This window comes from Meles meles, chromosome 20, assembly GCF_922984935.1.
Source record: "Meles meles chromosome 20, mMelMel3.1 paternal haplotype, whole genome shotgun sequence".
Lineage (NCBI taxonomy): Eukaryota > Metazoa > Chordata > Mammalia > Carnivora > Mustelidae > Meles > Meles meles.
The window spans coordinates 31,649,152-31,672,652 of record NC_060085.1 but is presented as its reverse complement, the minus strand read 5'-3'; the positions used below and the strand labels follow the sequence as shown (position 1 = coordinate 31,672,652).

At 40.9% G+C, this 23,501-nt stretch overlaps 1 protein-coding gene across 1 annotated transcript in view; it reads right to left on the bottom strand.

Moving 5' to 3' along the window:
• The window catches only part of SYNPR (synaptoporin), a 320,636-nt gene extending 299,656 nt beyond the window's left edge, over positions 1-20,980 (bottom strand). The window contains exons 1-2 of the mRNA XM_045991390.1: positions 20,748-20,980; positions 20,562-20,627 (exon numbers count right to left, since the gene is read on the bottom strand). Of these exons, the coding sequence (XP_045847346.1) occupies positions 20,562-20,627; positions 20,748-20,765 (84 nt within the window). The 5' untranslated portion in view covers positions 20,766-20,980. The remainder of the gene's footprint in view (positions 1-20,561; positions 20,628-20,747) is intronic.
• Positions 20,981-23,501: the final 2,521 nt, after the last annotated feature.

The following is a 23,501-nucleotide window of genomic DNA, read 5'->3' as shown; positions in this document are numbered from 1 at the left end:
CACTATCCCTGCTAGTGCTCTCTATGTCTCTCTCTGTCAAATAAATAAAATCTTAAAGTGGAAGGTGGGGACTTAAATTTTCATGACAACCTTATGTGTGTTTAAGGTGCTTTACTGGCAACCTCCCATAACTGACTCCCTCTCCTCAACATCTTCTCTTTGTCTTTAGCTGAAGATCCTATTTAAGGTAATGGCTTCAGCCATCTTAAGGAGTTATTCAGTTTTCCTCAGTCTCTCCTATCTATATAGGAGATAATACATGTTACTAACTTTTTTTCTGGTTTTCTCCTGTTAATTTGCTTCTTGCCAATTTAATTCTTAGACCAGCCACAAGAACCTTGATAGGTAGGGTAAACTTTTGTTCCCAACAATACATAGAAGCAATGCACCTTCTAGAATTCAAAATCACAACTCAGAATTCAAGTAAATTTTGAAAGGGTGCTCTGCGTAACAAATTTTATAAAATGCCAATTGCCAAAGTACAATTTGCAAGTCATCACTTGGAAGTAAGTCATATTCCCTCCTTCTTCTGTCCCCCATTTCTGAACCCTACCCACTCTGCTGTGATGAATTCTTCTGAAACTGGCAGAAAAGCTGGGAATAGTTAGCAAAACATATCCAAATCACTCTTGAGCACCACAAGTGAAAAATATATCCCAATTCTGCAATCAAGGACACTCATCATTTGCTGCTAATTTTAGTACCAAGCACCTCTAATGATTAATGAATTCAATGATGCTATGTACAAAACACAGAAGTGCCTCATCCTGCTGCACAGGAGATAAGTCTGAAGATTAGTATCCCCAACATCTAAATGACTGTCACCACCCACAGAGATACCTCGTTTGTGCTAGTTTCTCTATTATTGCAAAACTACTACCATCAGTCTCCTGGGAGTTTGTGATTTAGCTTTGATTACCAAATTCCTGGGACTCTTGCTTTCTTACAAACTTTGCATTTTATCATATTTGAAAAAAGTCAGTATCATCAGTAAGGTAGAAACAGCAACAATTTTCTCCCCACCCATTGTCCCTTCTTAAAGAACCTCCTTCCCGCCACCCCCCAAAATTGGCTAGCAAGACTACACTACGTGGTCTTTTCTCTCACCCCAAATCTGTCAATAGGATCCCATGGCGAACCATGCCTACCTAGGCTGAGTCAGTCATTTCCCTCTCTTGAGAATCTGTGCCAAGGGCAGCAGCATTCGACATTTCAATTGTGAGGTTAGAATTAGTCTTGAGTTAGATACTGTCTTCTTTCAACACAAAAAAAGCAAAGCAAAATATTTACATTAAAAATCAGAGAAATGGAGCCAAGACACAAAGAGAAGCAAAGAGCAGATATTACAAGGGCCCAGCAAGATGATTTAGAAAACTTTTTGATTTTCCAGCTCCCAGATCTCATTTCCCTCTCTTTCTCCCCCATAAAGTCTGACTTAACTTTTTGCCTTTTTACAAATTTCATTTTTTTCCTCTCCTTTTTCTTTTCTCTTCTTTCTTTCTTTCTTTTTTAAATTTGTTGATTTACTGGAAAGAAAGACAGAGAATGCACACATGGGAGGTTGGGGGCAGATGGGGAGGAAGAGGCAGACAGATTCCCAAGCAGACTCTGGGCTGAGTGCAGAGCCCAACACAGGGTTGGATCACACAACCCTGAGATCATGACCCAATCTGAAACCAGGAGTCCGATGCTCAACTGACTGACCACATTTTCTTTATAAACCAGTTTGAATGGTTGCTGTTCCTTATAACCAAATGATTTCTGTTTAATGATCTCTGATACACCGAAGAATCAGGATGGAATTATTATTATTATTATTGTTATTATCTCAGCCAAAGTAAAGGGGGAAATGCAGCAACTATTTGAAGAACATCTATTGTGTACCTTGTCAGAGACTGGAAACTCTCTCCCGAAGATCCACTCTCTCTCTCCCTCTTTCTTAGTAACAGCTTTTTTTGGGGGGGGGGGGATGGGTCAACATGCCCAGCTAAAAACTCTATTGCCCAGCTTCTTTTGCATACAATGGTAGCCAGGTGATACAATTATAGCCAATGGGGGTATTCTATACTGGTCCCTAGAGTCTCCCAGTGGGATTAACCCTCAGTTGCAAACAGTGATAACATTTTAAATAATATACTTTCTCTTGACTCACTTTTCATTCTCTTTTACTTCTCCACTCCCTTGCCAGCGTTTCCTGGGATAATCTTTTTTATGTGTATACCGCTTGTGCCAGAAATTCTGCTTTTAGGCACTAATTTTAGAGAAATGTGTACCCATAGCACAAACAGGCATGTGCTAAGAGTTTATTGCCATATTTTTTGCATTAGAGATACACTGGGAAAGATGTAAGTTAATTAAGTAGAAACCCTTAAATTAGCAGTGCTACACCCACAGTATGGGTATTACCTGTCTTAAAAAGATCCCAGTAAAGGGCTCAGGTCTTGATCCCAGGGTTCTGGGATCCAGTCTCACATGGGGCTCCTTGCTCAGCAGAGAGCCTGTTTCCCCCTCTGCCTGCTGCTCCCCGCTTGTGCTCTGACAAATAAATAAAATCTTTAAAAAAAAAAAAATCCTAACCATTGTGCACCCAAGTGGCTTAGTCAGTTAAGCATCTTGGTTTTGGCTTAGGTCATGATCTTAGGGTCATGAGATCAAGTCCTGCATCAGGTTCCATGCTCAGTGTGGTATCTGCTAAGGATTCTCTCTCTCTTCTCCTCTGCTCCTTCTGGTCATATTCTCTCTCTCAAGTAAATAAGCAAATAAATAAATCTTTTTCAAAAATCCTATTATTGTGGGATATTCTTTTTTTTAATTTTTTATTTATTTATTTATTTTTTATAAACATATAATGTATTTTTATCCCCAGGGGTATAGGTCTGTGAATTGCCAGGTTTACACACTTCACAGCACTCACCATAGCACATACCCTCCCCAATGTCCATAACCCCATCCCCCAACCCCCCTCCCCCCTGCAACCCTCAGTTTGTTTTGTGAGATTAAGAGTCACTTATGGTTTGTCTCCCTCCCAATCCCATCTTGTGTCATTTATTCTTCTCCTACCCCCCTAACCCCCATGTTGCATCTCCACGTCCTCATATCAGGGAGATCATATGATAGTTGTCTTTCTCCGATTGACTTATTTCACTAAGCATGATACCCTCTAGTTCCATCATTGTGGGGTATTCTTATGCTAACAAATTAGTGCAAACTTTGACAACTGTCATCTTGCTTCATATCAGGGGCAAATAGAAAAAGTTTTAGTTTACCTAATCTTTTAATTTCAATGTATAAAATGAACGTGTGCATGTATAAAATTCATAAACATATGAAAACATAGAAAATGCACAAAAGTATAACCCAAAGAATGGTAAAATTTGGAAAATCCAGAGTCTAACAAATTTCTGCAAGTTGGTTTGAAAAACTCCTTGCCACCCACAGTGTATGAGGCACACTGAGCAATAAATGTACAAATGAAAGTTCTGAAGATCAGAGCTACTCCACAGTAACTATATTCTGCTACATAACAGACAGTCCCTGTCTAAGTTATTTACTGAAGTCCAGCACACTCCCCTTGTAAACCAGAAAGACAAGGCTAAATCTCTCCATTTTGCTATCTATATAACGTGGTAACTGCGCTACTTATATGGTAACTACTGGCTATTTAAATTCACTTCTTCAAAGATTTATTTATTTATTTATTTATGAGAGAGACAGAGCGTGCAAGTGGAAGAAGAGGCAAAGAGACTCTCAAGCAGAACTCCCCTCTGAGCACAGAGCCCACGTGGGGCTCGATCACACAACCCATGAGTTCATGACCTGAACCAAAACTGAGAGTCAGATGCTCAACCAAATGAGCTAGCCAGGTGTCCCACTACTAGCTATTTAAATTTAAATTAATTAAACATAAATAAAATTAAAAACACAGTTCGTTAGTGTCAAGTACTCAGTAATCACATGTAGTTAGCGACCACTGTTTAGAACAGCAAAGATATCAACTTTTCCATTATTGCAGAATGTTCTTTTGGACAGTCCTAATCTACATAAATATTCAGAATCCCCCCTTCCATTAGGATTAATTTATTCATTGATTCTTTAAACTACAAATAATTAAACTACTTTTTATCAAGAGAATTCTTTGAGATCATACTGTTTGACTGGGAAATTCAATTCTTCTCAGTACTTTATCCAGTACCCGGAGCTATAGTACTAACTCACCCTACATTGCCAGTGTTGTTTCGGGGCCGCCCTGGTGCCTCTATCCAGCCCGTCCCAATGGTGTCACCAAAGGTTCTTGGTCTTGTCATGAGAAAGAATTCGAAGACAGACACACAACAGAATGGATGAGTGACACAAGCAGGAAAGTTTATTAAAGCAAGAATATACTCTAGAGATATGAGAGTGAGAGAAAGAGAGAGAGAGGTAGGAAAGAGGGAGCAAGCACACTGAGGGTTGGATTTCTATCTTTTATGGACAGTTGTTCACTAGAGGGCGGAATATTCATCACTTGGGGTGGAAGGCGGGGTTTGCCGCTTTTTCTTCCTAATTTGGTCAGGGGTTTCCTGTCATGGCACCTGCCCTCTTGAACCTATCTGGTCTGATCTGGCTTTTTGTGGAGTGCTGCCAGGACAGGCCTCTGCCTTTCCCGACAGGTGGCCATGACTTCCTCATTGCTGGTCTCCTGGTATCCTAACTGGGATTGTTAGATCATAACTAACTGCCTACTCTAACAATATGAGCCACTGCCTACATTCCATTAAGATTTTGGCCTGAGAATAGTCCCTCTATTTTCATGCTTTTTATATCTAGTGTAACATATTTTGTCTTATCTGAGGAAAGGCAAAAGGAACGTGTGGACTCACTAAATTCCATTAATTTCAAAAACCCCAAGTTAGGGTTAATTTCTGAACACCAAAGTTCTCATTCATCCATCCATCCCACAAATGGCTCCTGAAAAACTCTTGTGCAAGAAGAGAACTAGGCCAGGCCCTTGAGGGGACAGAGAGAAAGCCTCCAGGGTGACAGGACACTGTGGTGTGGTAGGAACAAGCTGGAGACTGTGGGCCATATTCACAAATCAACCAATCTTTGTTTATTCTGAAAACATGGCTATTTTAATGTTTGAAAAATGGAAGACACTTCCTCCATTAAGACTTCCCAAGAGTAGCACCCAAATCCCTATTTTTCTTTTCTCAAGAAAAGTGGAAATATCTGGACACAATGGGTCTGTGGTTCCACTCAGCAAGAATTGGCTGGTGGAGACACAGCTGTTCCTCTCAGCAGAAATCCATGTTCCAGTGTGGCAACACCTCTTGTCACTAGTGCTGCTTCTTATGGCTGCCTGCTTCCTGCTTCCTCACACATTATCTGCCTGGTCCCCAGCAGACCTGGTTTGCATTCTGGCCCCAATATTTACCAGCCAAATGGCTTTGGGCATGTTTCCTGTGTTCTTCAAAGGCAGGCAAACCAATATGGGGGAAGAAACTGAGTGTTTCAGAAAACAAATCCATAAAATAAAAGATTGGCAATCGCAAGGATCTTTGCATTTTTACAAGCAGATGGTTATCATTTAAAGGATGGTAGAGAGATTACTGACAAACTGAAAAGGCAGGAAGCATCCAGTCCTACGCCTCTTTCTAACTATATTTCCATCATTTGCCTAAGCAACTGTGGTTCTAATTTATACAAATAAAATAAATAAAGAGGAGATCAAATGAGATCAGCTCAAAGCAAACTGAAACCATCCTTTCATTTATTGTTTTATCAAATGATCTCAAAAAGAAAAAAAACTTTAAAAAAAGTACTTGGCTTTGAACTGCAAAGAGAACTTAGAATTTTTCTCTTGCCTGCCCATCACAAAATTTACCACCTAATAGAGACAAATAAGTAGGTTCAGCCAAACCACTACCTTGATGGATTCTTCCCTGGCAGGTACAAGTTAAATGGTGGGGCTGGCCCTTCAGGTGTAGCCTGGGTTCACTTATAGCTGTGGAGGGCAGACCTGTTGGCTAGGATGGTTCTTCCCATAGGCAGCTGGTCCCTGGGAGAGAATCAGGACTTTTCTTCCTCTCTTATAGCTAGGTTAAGCACTCAGTGTCTTTTTAGGCACAGAAGACCTAGGTTCAAATCTCAGCTCTTCTATTATCCACTGTACACCCTTAACTGTTATTTATTTTTCTAAGGCTCCAATTCTGGCTTAAACATGGGAAAATAATGATGTATACATTCTAACAGGCTGTTAGAATTAAAGGGCATAACACGCAGAAAGCTCTTAGTGCTCTGCCTCGAGCTCAGTAAGTAGACAATGAACGCTAAGAGCTGTTATTTTAATTCACAGGGAGGCCAAGGTGGACCAAAATAGCCATATGTAAGTCACAGGCAGAGTGCATCCATAATGTTAATGCTGTGGATAGCAAGTGTGGTCTGGTCTGTGATCCAAGAAAGAGAGGAAATAAATGTCCTTGGCATCAGGCAGCTGCTGAATTTATTTTACTTTATCGATAGGCCATTCCACAATCAAGAGCCATGATGCAGTAACATTCTATCCACTCTGCCTTTCCCTCAAAAGAATTATTAACGTTCCAAGTGTCTTAAACTTAAAGAAGGTATGGTATGAATTTGTATACATGAGTCACTACATACATATACATGAGCTTCATTTTTCAGAAAGCTACTGAATATGGGCCAACACGTATGAGTATCATTTAAAGAAAATAATAAGTTATTTATAATAAATAAGTTTGATATTAATAGTAAATAATAGTAAATAAATAAAATGCAAATAGAATAAAAATTTATATTATAAAACAATATTGTAAGGGATTTATAATACTAGCAATTATTTTGGACATTCTAAAAATTACATAAATCTATTCTTATATAATAATTCGGAGAAAGGATGGTTTACTATTTGCCTCTCTACCCAAGTCAGAGTATAGTAACCTAAATAATTTCCAAATGGTGAAGTAGTACAATGACCTAGAAAGTTTAAGGCAGCACCTTATAGAAAGGTCCACGTGAACAGCACCATGGGTTTGGCGATCACAGCTATCATTTTACAAATCCATTCTGTTCACTAAAATATTTCCAAAAGAAAATAAGAATATAAGTAATCTTGTTAAAAACTCTCAATTTCAATGCATGATTAAAGTGCACGATCAAGATTTCATTTTCATCTATAAAATTGGAAAACATTTAAATGACAATGCCCACATTTGTTCACCTCATTGGAGGACAATTGTTTCAAATATCTTTAAAAAGTATAACCTTTTGAACCAGAAATTCTACATCTAGAAATTAAGCTAGTAGTAACAGAAGTATACTAACCAATTATCTTGAAGGAAGGGCTGGGTTTTGGAGGTTAAAAGTACTATATGTACACACTGGAGAAGTACATAAATTAGATTTAGTTAAATAATTTCTAAGGACAGGCATACAGTGTGATTATCTATAGCCATAAAAATTATGGAGAAAGACATTTGATTTAGTGGTACGGAAATACATTTGTGATAGATAAGGAGAACAAAACAGGTGACAAAACCATGTCTATTTCTTTTTTTTTTCCAAAGATTTATTTATTTGACAGACAGATCACAGATAGGCAGAGAGGCAGGCAGAGAGAGAGGAAGGGAAGCAGGCTCCCTGCTGAGCAGAGATCCCGATGTGGGGCTGGATCCCAGGACGTTGGGATCATGACCTGAGCTGAAGGCAGAGGCTTTAACCCACTGAGCCACCCAGGTGCCCCAAACCATGTCTATTTCAAGACCTGTTTGTTATGGGTTGAATTGTGTCCATACCCTATATCCCAACCCAAGATCCATTTGTTGAAATCCTTTCTCCTAGTATCTCAGAATGTGATTTGGGAACAGGATCATTGCAGATGTAACAGTTAAGATGAAGTCAGACTGCAGTTGGATGGGCTATAATGCCATATGACTGGTGTCATATAAAAAGGGAAAAATTTGGACATAGACAATAGAAGAACACCATGTGGAGACAGAGGCTGAAATGGAGGCAATATATCATCTACAAGCTACAGAACACCAAGGATCGTTAGTAAACCACAGAAACTACAAGAGAGACATATGGAACAGATTGTCCATTAAGGCTCTTAGAAAGAACCAACTCTATCCACACTTTTGTCTTGGACTTCTAACCTCCAGAAGTATATGACAATAAGTTTCTGTTGTTTAAGCCACCCACTCTGTGGTGCTCTGTCAGCCTTATCAAACGAACATATATCATTTTTGGAGGAAAAAAAACTTTTTTCAAAATATCACTATTAGTTATCTTTCAGGAGAAGGATAATGGTAATTTTTATTTACTAGTGTTTGTGATTTTAAATTAATAAATATATGACTTATAAATAAAATGGCTTCCAAATAACATGTCAAAAAATCCACCTAGAAGACATATATACTCAGTATGTTTGGATCATGGCAGGCACAGAGGAGGCAGCGGGTCAGATAGACATGGTTTGAAATCCTTCTTTGGTCATTTACTTATAATTTCTGTAACTTTGGGCAAGGAACCTTATAAGGTGACTCTAAGGTATTAATGAAATTATGTATATAGTTAGGTAGCACTGACATATACAGCCTGACACCTAGCAAGAGATCATTTCTTTAATAGCCATTACAGTGAACTCCCATTATCTACGAGAGCATTGTCCTTTTTTAAAACAAAGAAGTATGCTATTCCTTTTGGAAAACAGCTTCTCAAATTCATGGTCACCTTGCCAAAGCCTGCAGGCAGCCTGGGGCTCCAACCGTGTCTGGGACAATGATCTCAGACTTGACAGTCCAGTCTAATCATTCTTTCCTTGCCAACCACACCTGCCAAATTTTACTATCCCACTCAAACTCATTTGGGTTACGTGGACCTGATATTTATGGCTTTTAGCATGAAGAATGCATGTGTGCATGTATGAGAAAGAGAGGGAGAAGGAAAGAGAGGGAGGGAGGCAAAATATCTATGAACATCTAGAAAAAAAATTACACTTGTGAATTTTCCAATTTATTGCTTCTATACATTGACGGTAAAACATACTTTGCAGGGAAGAAGGAAAGAAAAGAGGTATTTATTGAATGCTTGCTATATGTCATCACTCTTTACAAATGTTATCTCATTTAATGAACATAGTAGTTCTGCCTGCTAGTTATCATGATTTTTACTCATATAAATATGAAAGGACCAGAGAGGGTAAGTATGTCCAAGTCAGTCACAGAGCTGACAATCAAACCCAAGTATTTTCTATGTTACCAAATGAAGGAAATGTAGCAAATAAAGCCATACATTAAAAGACACAAACAAATCAGCCAGCAATTTAAAGTACCTTCAAAAGAAGAGAAAGTATAATATTTACACTTCAAATTTACCTCCTGTGAACAGATAAATTGAGTGGTTTCCCTTAGATCAGCTAGAGTTTAATACCAGTAACAATTTCACACATATTCCTTTTAATAAACCAATGAAGTACATGTCTTTTAAGATAAATTCCAAATTCATATATAATAATTGTGCTTTTGCTTTCAACTGTTTCATAAATAGAATTTGCAATGTGATTCTGCCAACAAAAGTTCTTACATAAATTCTAGTAGAGGATTATGAAACATGCAAATAAGCCTCCCCCCTTTCCTCAAACAGCTGCAGCTAGAGATGAACATTAAGGGTAATGTACTAGGCATGGCACTTACAGGAAAGATTCCCTGGATACCTGAGCTCTCGTTTTCTAGAATCAGCGAAAGTCAGCCTTTTGAGCTCTCAACAACAATGAGTCCTCTGATAAGAACTATCATGCATATTGGCTCATTTTATTCCAAAAAATTGCATTAAGTTTATTGTCCCCATCTTACACCTCAAGGAGATGAAGGGATTCATCCAAAGTTTTTCAGGCATTAATTCATTTTCATCATGTAAACATATTTTTGATATAGGTAAAATCCCTAGAAACTGGAAGTTCAGTAAAATGGATTTGCCCATGAACACACCCAAGTTCTGCAACTGAACCCAAGCTTGTTGCTCTAAAGCCAACACACTCTAAGCCATTATCATAATCCCCACTCATTCAGCTACCTCATTTTTCAATTTAAATATCTTTGGGATCTCCATTCTTCACTTAGATCATGGGCTCATGCCTAGTAATTTCCTGGTATCACTCTTTCTTCCAATCTAAACCTTCTGCTTTCTCAATTCTTCTAGTTCCCAGGAAGGAGCCCAGGAGAATGCCAACTGTCTGTCAGGTGCAGGTAAAACCATCAGGTGAATTAAGGGCATGAAAGCACAGCCAGGCAATCTCATGGTAGACCAGATGGATATGTGAGCACTTTTTGTTAAAGCCATAGGGGATATGTCTTTTCATTTGGCACATAAATCCTTCAAAACAGCAAATCCAAAGAATGGCAGCTCACATACACACAAAGGGCAGACAAAATTCATTTGCTCCTTCTATCTATATCCACAATGGAAACTATTTGACTTGAGTAATTTTTCAGGTGTCTAAAAAAGAATTTAAGTGTTCACATCTTTCTAAATATCCAGATCCTTTCTGCATCCTATAGAAACTTCATAAGCATGTTTTCACAACACATTCCTGAACTTGAATTTCTTTATATAACAGATCAGTGAATAAAGATTTTGTTAGAAAAGATACACAAGATCAGCGAAATTTTCCCAGGGAATAGGAGTATTTTTGAGGAATAGAAAAATTCCTGAGTGGGTTTAGACATTCCTTGTCCTTAAAGGGTTACTGAAATTTTTTGTGTGTTCTGGCAGCATGAGCAAAAAGGGACCTGAATTGGGATTGAGAAGACATGACTTTAAGAAGGAATGATATATATTGTTCCTACTGTTTTCACTGGAGAAATCATTTAAGAGCTGGAGGCAGTTAGTGATCACGATTAATGAGAGGTAACATGGAAAAATGATTAAAATGAAGAAGGAGTCTGGCATCCAATGGACTGGGTTCAAATTCTGGCTCTATCACTTGCTAGCTGGATGACTTTGGGAAAGTAGTTTGATCTCTCCAGGCCTCAGTTTCTTCATCTGTCAAAAGGAGTTATTGCTTGGCCCTTCAAAGGTGATTGTGAGATTAAATGAAATAATCCATTATAGCATTTAGTAAAGTGCTTATCTCTATGTATTCATATTCCTATTAATTGCATATATTTTATGATCATCTCACAATGTTCTTCCAACAGAGAGATAATAATAGAAAGGAAAACTGATATGGCAAGTGTAAACTGAGCAAACTTTATGTTTATACTATCCTAGAAATGTTAACTGCATTTGTTGATAACATACCATCATGTTTAACAATCTCTTCTTTAGATACAGTTAGGAAGCCTTAGTATGGACCACTCTGCTGGGGGTTTTGCAAACATTAAATTACTTAACCCTACTGGCAACCAAAAAACACAACTCTTACAATCTTCCTTTGATGACTGCTGACCCCGGACCCCAAGGAGCCACAGGATTATGTAGTCAGCTTCACTTCCAATGGCTGGAAAGAACAGCCAGTTTTCCAGCATTAGGCTCATGCCACAGCCATAGCTCCTTTTTTCATGGTGATTCTTGCTTGTTAACCAATTCCTCTCCTCCCCTCCCTCAAACAGCACCTATCACACCAGGCAAGCCAATGACTCTTCCATGAGTAAAATATTCAGGACAAAAAATGTAATTGGGGTAAGAATATTAAACTAAAAAACGGTATGCATTAGGGTGTTTCTGTTTTCTACCCCCTGAGTAAACACAAGAAATAATTAACTTAGTAATTAGTTTTCTAACATGAAGGGCCAGAGCTCAATTAACCTACCAATATATGAATAAAGATGAAGTTCATGGGGTTTGAGGGAATACATTCTCCTTCCTAAGTGCATTATCTAATCACAGGCAAAAGCTCATCATTCCTTTCAGGAAGTGGTGATGAACAAGATGGCACAAGCTCATAGAGCCTTCTGTGCTGAAGGGCCAAAGGTACATCCCTTGAATAACATCCTCAACGTGAATCCACCAAATGATCGTATCATAGAGAATTCCAGGAATTCTGGTCCCAGATCTCAAAGATGCAATACCTTCTCCTTGAGAAAACTGGTAGTGCCACCTTAATCAAAGATGGGCTCATGGAAAAAAAATCCCTTCCTCTTCCACCACACGTGTACACATCTTACTGTGTCTAACGGGCCCAGGACTGCAAGAATTACTGCTTCCACTCTTTCCCTGAAAGAACAATCTTGGGAGATAGGTTTTGAATCTCATGATCCTTTTTATTCAGGCTGTGACACAACTAGTTGTGGACATTGGATCCACGGATAGCTAATCCATAGCCTGATATGGCCTGGAGCTGATAGCTGGGTCTACCCTGATAAAATTATTACTAAGCCAATCACATTCTTTCTCTTAGGACATTAGATTAGAATCAGGGAATGAGTAAGGTAAATAAGAGAAAGGGAACACACAAAGAGAACAAACAGGACAGTGGTCAAAACACAGTAATGGCAACACTCATGGTAAGGTAGTTCTACTCAGTGCCTTGAAACTGGACCTGAGATCTGAGCCTGTTTCAGTCCTCACACTTTTGTTGCTGTAAGAATTCACCTCCTTGGGGCCTGGGTGGCTCAGAGGGTTAAAGCCTCTGCCTTCGGCTCAGGTCATGATCCCAGGGTCCTGGGATAGAGCCCCGCATCAGGATCTCTGCTAGGCGGGGAGCCTGCTTCCTCCTCTCTCTCTCTCTCTCTCTGCCTACTTGTGATCTCTCTCTGTCAAATAAATAAATAAAATCTTCAAAAAAAAAAAAAAAAAAGAATTCACCTCCTTTACTGTGCAGTGAGGATGCCTACAACTGCCCTCCTCCTTTATTTTTTTTTTTTAAGATTTTATTTATTTATTTGACAGAGAGAGATCACAAGCAGGCAGAGAGGCAGGCAGAGAGAGAGGAGGAAGTAGGCTCCCCGCTGAGCAGAGAGCCCCATGCAGGGCTCGATCCCAGGACCCTAAGATCATGACCTGAGCCGAGGGCAGAGGCTTAACCCACTGAGCCACCCAGGCGCCCCTGCCCTCTTCCTTTAATAGCTGAGTCAGTTTATGTGAGTTACTCTCCTCCACAACCAAGAATAACACTCAACAATTACGTCTATAGGAGTCCTTACAGTTCCTCTTCACAACTAAGATCACAAAGGGGAATCTACACCACATCCAATGTGTTCTCGAAGATTCATTTATTCAGTCTTTTTCCTCTCTCCTCCCTCTCTTCTTCCTCCCTCTCCCTTCAACTAATACTTACTGAAGACCTACTGCCAGATGTTTTGAGGGATTTGTAAGTGTCCCTGGATTTGTTCTTACTATGTGTCAAGCACTGTGTTAGATATTTAGAAAGTACTGATGAACAAGACAAATGATATCCTTGTCTTCATGGAGCCTTTAGTAATGGCTGGGAAGCCAAAATGCAAACAAGTTATTAAAGAATGTATTCAGAGAGCCAACAGGAGGCTGAATTCTGGTGGGACCTGCCTACTTAGAGAGGTCCTCCCAAAAGATGTGACATCTCAGCTGACACCTGGAGGGACAAAAGGAATTTGCCAGTTAAATGGGACTGCATGAGAAGAGAAAGGTGGTATTATATGCAGAGGAAGAGACACGGGCAAGGTCCACTAGATCAGCAAGAAACCATCACCAGTCCTCCAAAACATCTAAGAAATGTGAAATGTATACAAGAACAAGAAACCAGATTTCAGTATGAGAGCTAAAAGGGGTGAGGATGGACCCCCCCCCCCCCCGCCCCAAGTTTTGATGAGGCATCAGTTTCAACTGGCAGCACCATTTTTTTCTGGTAGGTTCCAAAGAGATCAAAGAGATTAGAGCAGAGGCTTAGAGGGTAGTTGGTGGTTGGGAAGGACTCAGCCACTCCGGGAGCAGAGATAAGGCATTCACACTTCATGCCTCAACCTTCATGCTATGGCAATTATCTTATGCTGTCCAGAGTCACTTAGATTGGAAAAAAAGCAATTCTTTACCATAACTATCATCAGGATCACAATTATCTTTACTTTTGGAGGACATTCAATAGTTTACAAAGTATCTTAAATGCTTGATCTCAATTAAAATTTACAACACTATGAGAACCGAGAGATATTGTCCCCAATATTCACCTGAGAAAACAGGTTCTCGAAGAATGGCTAAGCTAATAGAATGAACAAGAATAATTACAAATACAGTCAAAGTCAAATATATGCCTGCAGAAAATGAAGACTCAAAGGAAAATCATGGTTCTCTACACACATTCCTTTGGAGACTATTACTTTTTTCCATTAACACCTGACCCTTTTTTTTTTTTTCGTACCTGGATCAGGAAGAGGTATAAATCCTCTCAGGGAACACAGAACTAAGAATAATGTCTCTACTGGAGCATCAGGGCAGGATTGCTACCCTGCTCCTACCTGAGAGACTCCCAAGTGCCAGGTAAGTTGGGTATCAGGGTGTGGTCAGTAAGTGCCTGAGGTTGAGCCTATAAAGACCTTCATCTACAACCTGGAGAATTCAGCTAGATACATGTAGCTCTTCTAAACATAAACAATGTCTACAGCCAAAGGCAAGTCCCTGGAGAGTCACTTATGCTATGGAATAAAACGAAACAAAACAAAACCACCATGCAAGTATGGTATATAGATAGAGGGGCTCCAAGAGGTACATAAAAAGGGAGCACAGATTTTCTACTTCAGAATGTTGACAAGACCCTAAATTTCAAGAGGTTGCCATAATGTTCTAAATTACTTTTTGATGGATTTTTTACTTTCTCCTTTTTCATCATCCCTAGAATCACCCAAATCCTTATCATCATTATCATCATCAGCAGCAGCAGCATCTTCTGAATTTGTTGAGCACTGTTTATAGCCCAGGCACTGTGCAGAGGTTTACTTTCATTAAGTCATTTAATCATTATGGCAACCCTTTGAAGGAAGAACTATTATCAATCCAATTTATAGATGAGAAAAATGAAGCAAGCGAAGTTAAATAACTTGTCCAGGTTCACCATGCTAGTGAAGAATAAAATCAGGATTCAAATCCATAAGTAATACATTTTGCTTTGTTTCTATATTTGTGGGGCCAAACACCAACTGTCTTAATAAACTTGGAAATGCATTAAGTGATTAGTCCAATACTATACTGGAGAGTTGCTCTTTTATGAAAAGTGTATTTATTGATTCATATTCCAGTTGCATATGATTTTTGTCACTAATTGAGAGGCTGGAAAGTTATAATTAAATCCACATTAATGTAGCTCTGAAATTATATCAGACCCTCAATGACAGATTGCTGCTCATAATTTAAATAACTTGTATGTTAGAATTCCCTGTCTTGTTTATACTTAGGGGGAAAAAAAAGAGTTGTCTGACTCATGCACACAGATTTTTTTTTTAAGAAAATAGAAAAAACGACCATAAAATAAGATTAAATTATTGGCTTGATAATCATTGTCTTTTCCTATGTATTTTAATTGAAAAGATACTAATTTTTAATTAGAACCAACTTTATCTTGTTAATTAATAACCAACAGAAAATAAAACAATATAAAAGATAACTGATGTGTGTTATGTTCATCTCTAAATGCAAACACTCCTTGGCATTTTCAGAAAAGACTTCAAAAATATATCTCAGTGGGCGAGATAAATACTGCAAAATAGGATAGTATCTGCCTTTTAACGTTTCTTTGAGGATTAAGAATAAGGTACAGCAGGTGCCTGCCACATTGAAGGAAGCAACAAAGTATACCATTTAAGAGAAGACGGTTTGGAGGGAGAGTGCTCAAATCTTGGCTTTGCCATTTCCTACAATTTTGTTCTTGATGAGTTAGTTAACATCCCTGAGCTTCATGGTGAAATGGAAATGTTAGTCATATAGATTTGACATGATGATGTATTGAAGGCACTGAAATACAGTCCCTCATATGAAACTTGCATGAGAAAAGTAGCTCTTCTTACTTTTCTCATTAGGGGGTTAAAATAGTGATAATTATATAATATTGCATTATATTATATTATTACTTTATTTTGTTATACATGATTGTAAATGCTATTAATATCAAATAAGCAGAATGCTGTTTAGAAAACACAGTTTAGAATTTAGATTCAGGGGTGAAGATTATGCAAAGCAGGTGCTTTCATTTAAATAAAGTAGTAGCCCTACAGCTCATATATCAGATACACTACATCTCTGGATTAGCTGGTCTCCTTTGAGAAGGTAGAATGGAAATGTGAAGTCCAGGGTTGTTGCAGAAATGGCATAGCAAAATTTGAGATGATGTCAAAGAATAAGAATTAGAGGAATCAGGCAATTTGACCTAGCAGTTATTTCTAGAGGGATGGAATCTGGACTGCAGCATCGTGTTATTTTAGGACTATGCCAAATGTCATTTGCAGAACTGAAGTCCTGTTGATGCCCTTACATCTGTACCAGTTCTGGTCCTGGATGATCCCCACATTCCATTACACCTAAATCCACAGGTGTATATATCCACAGCCTCGTAAATAGCAGAGAGAAGAATGTACTGACAATATCGTTTAAAAAGGAAAAGAGAAGAAGAAGAAGAAGATGACAACGACGACCAAAGTCCTCCGACTGGCAAAGAATTAAAGTAGCAAAATAAGTCCTCAGTGGACACTACCAACTTAGTGTTTCAGAGTAAGTCTAAGAAATAGGGTAAATTTAATTTTTTTTACCATTTCCAAATGATGTTTTAAGAGATTAGCTGGATCTATTCTATCATCAGGGAATAAATGAAACAGACCACTGGAATCAGTGCTATATCCTAAATTTGGGGTTTGTCTCAAAAGACAGTGAGAAGTCCCTAACCTCGCTTAAGTAAAGATCAAGAATTGGGAGTTTTGCCTGAAGGCCTTTGAAATTAGCTAAAGTTTTCCTTGAAGGCCTGACTATTACACATTGAACTTTCAATCTACAGTATCCATGAGCCTTTCCTAAGCAAAGAAATACAGTGCATTCTCCCTCTCAGGCTATAAATCCAAAAGCAGAGGTTGTCTTTAGAAGTAATGCCACTGCACAGGGTCAGTCCACAAGGCATCATTCAAAATATGAGTTATTTTAAAAAATAACTCATGTGCACAACTGTGGACAAATGATATGCCTATGATTCTTCCTGCACACCACAGCTTTCCTTTACCGTCTCCTCTCCCCAATGCAACACAAATTACATCCTTTGGAAAAAAAAAATCAATTTTAACAGTTTGGTGGTATACATTTGTTTTTCTCTATGCTCAGACAAATCTCTCTGTCTCTCATATATACACACATAATTATACTTCCCTTTTCTATTTTTTAAAGATTTTTTAAAAATTTATTTACTTGAGAGAGAGAATGCACATGCATGTGTGCAAGCATAAGGGGTGGGGAGGGGCAGAAGGAGAAGAAGAGAAAGAGAGAAGCAGACTCCCCTACTAAGTGCAGAGCCCTACATGGGGCTCAATCTCACAACCCTGAGATCATGACCTGAGCCAAAATAAAGAGTCCAATGCTTAACCAACTGAGCCATCCAGGCGCTCAACTCTTTTTCTATTTTCACAAAAATGGTATTATGATTTATATGCTAGTTCAAAATCTTATTGAATAAGTTGATTCAAAGAATGAAAGCCACCTTCTTCCATTTAACAATTTGTCAAATATTAAGAATGAAACCCATTTTTTTTTTTTTGCACTTGACAATTTTATCAAAGACAATTACATATACTAACCTCCAGGTCCATGCATATTAATTTAACCCTTTTTAATGGCAGTATAATATTTCACAACATGTGAATCGTACAGTAACAATTTTCCTATTAATGGACTTACTAATTGTTTGCAGTTCTTTCCTCTACAAATGATGTTGCAGTCAATAACCTTGAACATGTATCTCCACATACACTTCTATTTCTACAGCATAAATACTGAAAAACAAAAGGATTATGGTTCAAAGATTTTAAAGAGTACCAATTTAAAGCTGCTCTCCATAGAAAAGGAGAAAGTGGAGTATTGGTATGCTCTGTCATATCAATTTATACCTTTTGCTGATCACTTACTGTTTACCAAGCACTGAGAAAGGAGGAACAGAACAAATTTCCTGCTGTCTAAGAAATCACTCTCACTGTCACCATCTCCTACAGTAAAGATGCCTCAGAGCAGCTCTTCACAGCAATGTATATACAAAACATATTTTCCTTTGCTCTCTCCACTCTGTTAAACTTTCTCAGTAATGAACCTTCTTCCATTTCTCTGCTCTCATTTCTCTCTTTTAGCTCTTTTAAAAGGTAGATCAACTAACAACTAATGTAAGTGACTTTTTAAGTTTGGGGGTTTTTTTGGCGGGGGAGGTTAATCCCTTAGTCAGTTTCTCTTCCATAAAGGAAAAGCTAATCACTGATTTGCAAGCAAAAGCTCTTCCACCTTAGAAACTTAGAGGCCTAGAAGAGAGAGATGACTATAAATATTTTAGGTGTAATAAATGTTCTGCTATTCCTCTCCCTCTCCCTCTCTTCTTTCCCTCCTCTCCTTCTCTCCCTCTCCACCCTCCGCGTGATCTCTCACCCCCCCATGCCACACACACATCAAGAAAAAAACAACTATAATGATAAATTATAACGATATGATAAATTATAATGATAATGATAAATTCTTACGAATAAAACGTAGTGGAAGCCCAAACAATAGGATGAATCATTCCATTTTGGATAGAGAAAGGAAAGAAACAAATATGAGAGAAATCCTCACGGAGGTAATATTTAAACAGAGGTTAAAAGACAAATACTTTTTCTAGGCTTGGGGTGTTAGGATGAAGAGAAACAGCAAGAGCTTGATGGTAAAAAGTGCTTTTGAGTTTCAGAGGGAACCTGGATAGCTTACGGCGGTGGTCCTCCAAATTTAAAGTGCACAGGAATTATTTAGGGAGCTTGTTTACAATCCAGATTCCCAGGTACCCAGCTTCCCAATATTTTGAGTTGATGTCTGGAAGTCTGCATTTTAAACAAATTCAACCAGGTTTATTATATTTTGAAATATGCCAGCAGAGGTGGTATGGTGAGTAGTGACATGAAATAGTGTTGTCACAGGATGGAAAAGAATACAAATTAACGTGTCAGGTAAGTGACAATATGAGACAATAAGAGTTACCAGAAAATGATGTCAATTCTTTGAATTTTGTTTTGAGAGACAATGGCTTGGCAATGGAGCTATTACTTTGATCAAAACCCTCTGCTCCTCCACAAGGAATGTTTACTGAATGGCTGAATGAATGAATGAATGAAGGCAGAATTCTGAGAAAGCCGACTGGAAGTTTCATAGACTGCGAGCACTATTTGCTTTGTTTAACCGGGCTGTAAGGAAAATTGTTTTAGAATGGCCGTCCCAGAACAAGGTTCAAGACTTCCAAATGCTGCCTTGATGTGTGGTAAATTGATATATTTGTGCATTTTTATGCAGGTCCACAAACAAGGCAAATGTGATTAGCGTGTGGATCATCTATGTAAACACGCACCACCGTTGCGTAGCCAAAGCCAGATCTTAGCCCTTAGAGCTAAGATCTGGGAAGACAGAGCATGCTCTTACATAACTTCCGAGCTAGTCAGTGGTAGGGCCTGTGATTAATGCTACATGACAGGCTTTGAACTTTCTGTTCAGATAGGTCTGCTTGCCCCTCAGAGCTCCTAGCAAGAGGGAATGTGCGACCTGCAGATTTCACTCTGAATAACCATCATCTAAGCCAACACCAACATTGCTCTGTGGCCCTGTGTGACTGCTTCTGTGCCTCACTCCTTGTCAATAGGTTGCCATAGGACTGTCACAGTGTTTTGTTTTGTTTTCCTTTAAACAAAACAGAAGAGTAACAAAACTTCAGGGCGAAGAGAGCTAAGCAGAGAAGACTGGGGGCTGGGGAGAGGTTCTTCTGGGAAAAATCGCTAGAGCCCTAGAGGAGTGGCCAAGGTAGAGAAATTGTAACAGGGAAGGAAAGAGTCCTGCTCTTCCCACCGACAGCATTCACAGCCTCCCAGCGCCTCGGTGGAGCTCCCCAAGGCCAGTAAACCACAGCGCTTCCTGCGTCCCAGTCCGGGTGGGTGGAGAGCTGTCCCCATGCTGATCAACTTTCGAGCTTGGCCAAGTGGACGCCCAGCCTTCAGAGAGTCCCTCCTCTACAACCTTTACCTCTCCCCATACTACCCTCCAAACACACACTCCCGCCCCCCGCAGAAGTGCAGGTGAGGCCGAGAGGCCAGCGGCGGCTCCCCCATCTGCTGCGCTCCCCACCTCCCATCTCCCTTGCAGCAGCCCTTGCGAGTGTGCCCGCGGGAGATAAGATGACACCTCGGAGCGCTTGCAAATCCGGTCCACACTCCCGCCGCCACGCGCGGTCCCTCCAGCCCGTCCCCGCCAGCCCGGAACGGCACCTTCGGAGAGGGTTGGTCTCAAGCCCCGGAGCAGAACTCAGGGCCTGCGGCAGCCGCGAACAAGGACTCCCCTCCCGACCTCTCCGCACCTGACGGCTCGCTGCCCGGCTCCCCTCCCCGCACACAGCCCGCACTCACCAGTTCCAGGGCTCGCAGGAAGGCAAGAGGCTCCTTCAGCGCCCGGAACGTGCCCGCGGAGGCCAGCTTTGGACGGGCGAGACGAGAGAGAGAGAGAGAGAGAGAGAGAGATGGCATAAGGGGCTGCGGCGCCTCTCCGGACCGCCAGACCCCCGGCCCCCGCCGCCCTGCCCAGGTCCGCCCTACCTGACTCACGGGGTCCATCGCTCGCCCGCGCGCGGTCTTCTCCCTTTCGGATGAAGTTCGGGGGGCGCCGCCGCGTCGTCCTCGGGGCCAGAAGCCCCACTTCGGGGAGCGCCGGAGGGGCGAGGCCCGGGGCGGGCAGGAGGCGGCGGGGACCGGGGAGAGCGGGGCCCGCGCGGCTGGCTAACGTTCGGGGGGACCGTGCGCTCCACGAAGCCTGCGCTCCCGGGCGGCGAGCTGAGCCAGTGGGGCGGCGGGGAGGGGGCGCGGAGGGGGAGACGCGGCGGGAGAGGGAGGGCCCGGCGAGGGCTGCCATTGGCCAGCTGCATCCAGGAGGGGAGGGCGGGGGGCGGGCGACGCCGAGCGCCAGACTCCGGGCAGCCTCCGGCGCGCGCGCCCGTCCCCTCGGGCTCCGGGGAAACTTCGGGGCTGGAGGGCGGGGAAAGCCGGCTGGCTCCATCAGCAGCGTGGTTCCCAGACCGAAGAAGGGGTTGCAGGTAAGAGAAGGGCACCCACCCCTTACCTGGGCACGTGCGTGTGGTCCCATGACTTCCGAACACCGAAGCAAGCCTGTTGACTCGTGGGTTCGCACACGCCTTCAGGGACCGCCCTCCGCATGGCCTGGCAGCGCCAGGTGCGGGGGTGTCTCCGAGAACGGGGTAACACGGTGCCGGCCCCCAGCACTAGGAGGGTATCAAGACCGACGGACACATCTAGAGGGGAGAAAGGAGAACAGAGTCATCTTGAATATGGGCCAGTGCTCCAAACGGGTAATTCTCGGGGTCCCTGTGTGAGGTCAGAAGCAAGTTATCATGCCCACTTAAAGGTCAAAAAGAGACTTACAGAGTCTGATTTAGCCAAGGTATACCACACAGCTCATGAGAGGTCAAACAGGGATTGAAATTCAAGTTCCTCTGTAGCTCATGATTTCCCACTGAGATCCTTTGTCCGAAGAAATAACCCCCAAATGAAGCTCCTGAAATTCATCATAAATAGTACTGAGCCTTTGGCTCCCAAACCCATACTTTTTTCCCTCCCTTGGTCCACTAACCTTGCCGAAAATAATAGATAACAACAAAACAATTGAGTTCCTTTTGTGAGTCAGGAATTGTGCTAAGGGCTTTATAAACATTACTTCACATATTCACAAAACCCCCATGGGTTAGTATGCTATTATCCTCATTTTAGAGATGAGCACATTGAGGATCATGGAAGGGAAGTGGTCTGCTCTAGTTTAAACAGCTAACAGAGAATGAAGCCAGAGCTGAATTCTAAGAGTCAGAAAAAGAGAAGAGGAGGAAGAGTGCTTAGCCACTAAATCATCTTGCTGATATGCCCCCTTCCTTCTCACTCGCTTTGGACAGGATTCCACATATGAAGTGGTCTCCCAGCAACACAGATACCCCATCTGTTTACTACAAAGATTTGCCAAAAAGGTTTGGAGTGTGGGGAGGGGAGTGGGGTGACTAATATTTAAGAGCAGGGGATGAAGATGGAAATGGATAGTTAGGAGACTGCTAAGGGGAGACAGCAAATCAAACATGAGTAAGAAAGAGCACCTCCAGAGTACATGTCCCCTGCCCATGGATTTTGTTAGAGAAAACTAGAAATGTAGTAAGAACTCCAAAGGGCTAGTTGCACCATCTGCAGTCAGCCACTTTTGTTCCTACTGCTCTTCCTACATACAGATAGTCTAAAACAATTGGAAACAGTTGTTTCAAAAATAAGCTATTATGCAACATAACAAGGGCCAGGGAAGGGAATTAAGTTATCAAGTACTTAGTGTGTGCTCTACAGTGTATATATGTTATCTTAACCTATGAAGTTACTTAGCCTATTCAAGACCTCGGTTGTTTTTTTAGTCTGTAAAATGGAGCCCACAACATCTACCTTAGTTCCTTGTTGTCAGAACTCCATGAGATTTTGTAGATAACATATCTAAGGCAGTCTGGCACAACATAATCTCAAAACAGATATTAGTTATGTTCCTCAATGCCCACACTTCTGAAAAAGCAGAGATGAAATCTCAGGGGTCCTCAGTGGAAGCGTGGGCAATTGTAGCACTGTCTTGCCACTCTCTGCAGTATCCCTCTGTATATCCTTGCCTTTTTGAATTCAGCAGTTGCCATTTTACTTGCTTTGGCCAGTGAAATGTGGGCAGAGGAGATGGGTGCATTCTGGGCAGGAGTTTTAAGAACCTCTTAGTGATTTGCCATCTTGTTTATTTTCTTAACACCACAATGAATACAATGTATGACGCAAAGGTTCTTGGGACAGACTGGATCCTGGCATTACCATGCCATTAGCATGGCAACTGGACTTTATGAACATGGAGCTGAGCAAGAAATGCATTTGAGTTTCAAGTAATGGAGATTTTTAAGTCTTTTGTTACTACAACACAACATAACCTAGATTGATTTGTAAAAAAGTTCACACAGGGTTGCCTAGGTGGCACAGTCAGTTAAGCGTCTGACTTAAGCTCAGATCATGATCTCAGGGTCCTGGGATGGAACCCCTTCGGGCTCCTGCTCATCAGGGAATCTGTTTCTCCCTCTCTCTCTGCCCTTCCACCCACTTGTGCTCTCTCTCTCAAATAAATAAAATCTTTCAAAAAAAGTTTCACACGGCTAGTACATAACTGAGCCATGATTCCCCCTGAACCTGTATGATGTGGTTGTCCTTGTACTTTTTCTCTTTCCGCCAACTACCTTATGGCTGTAACATCCCCTGCTTATGTTTAATAATGATGTTAATTAT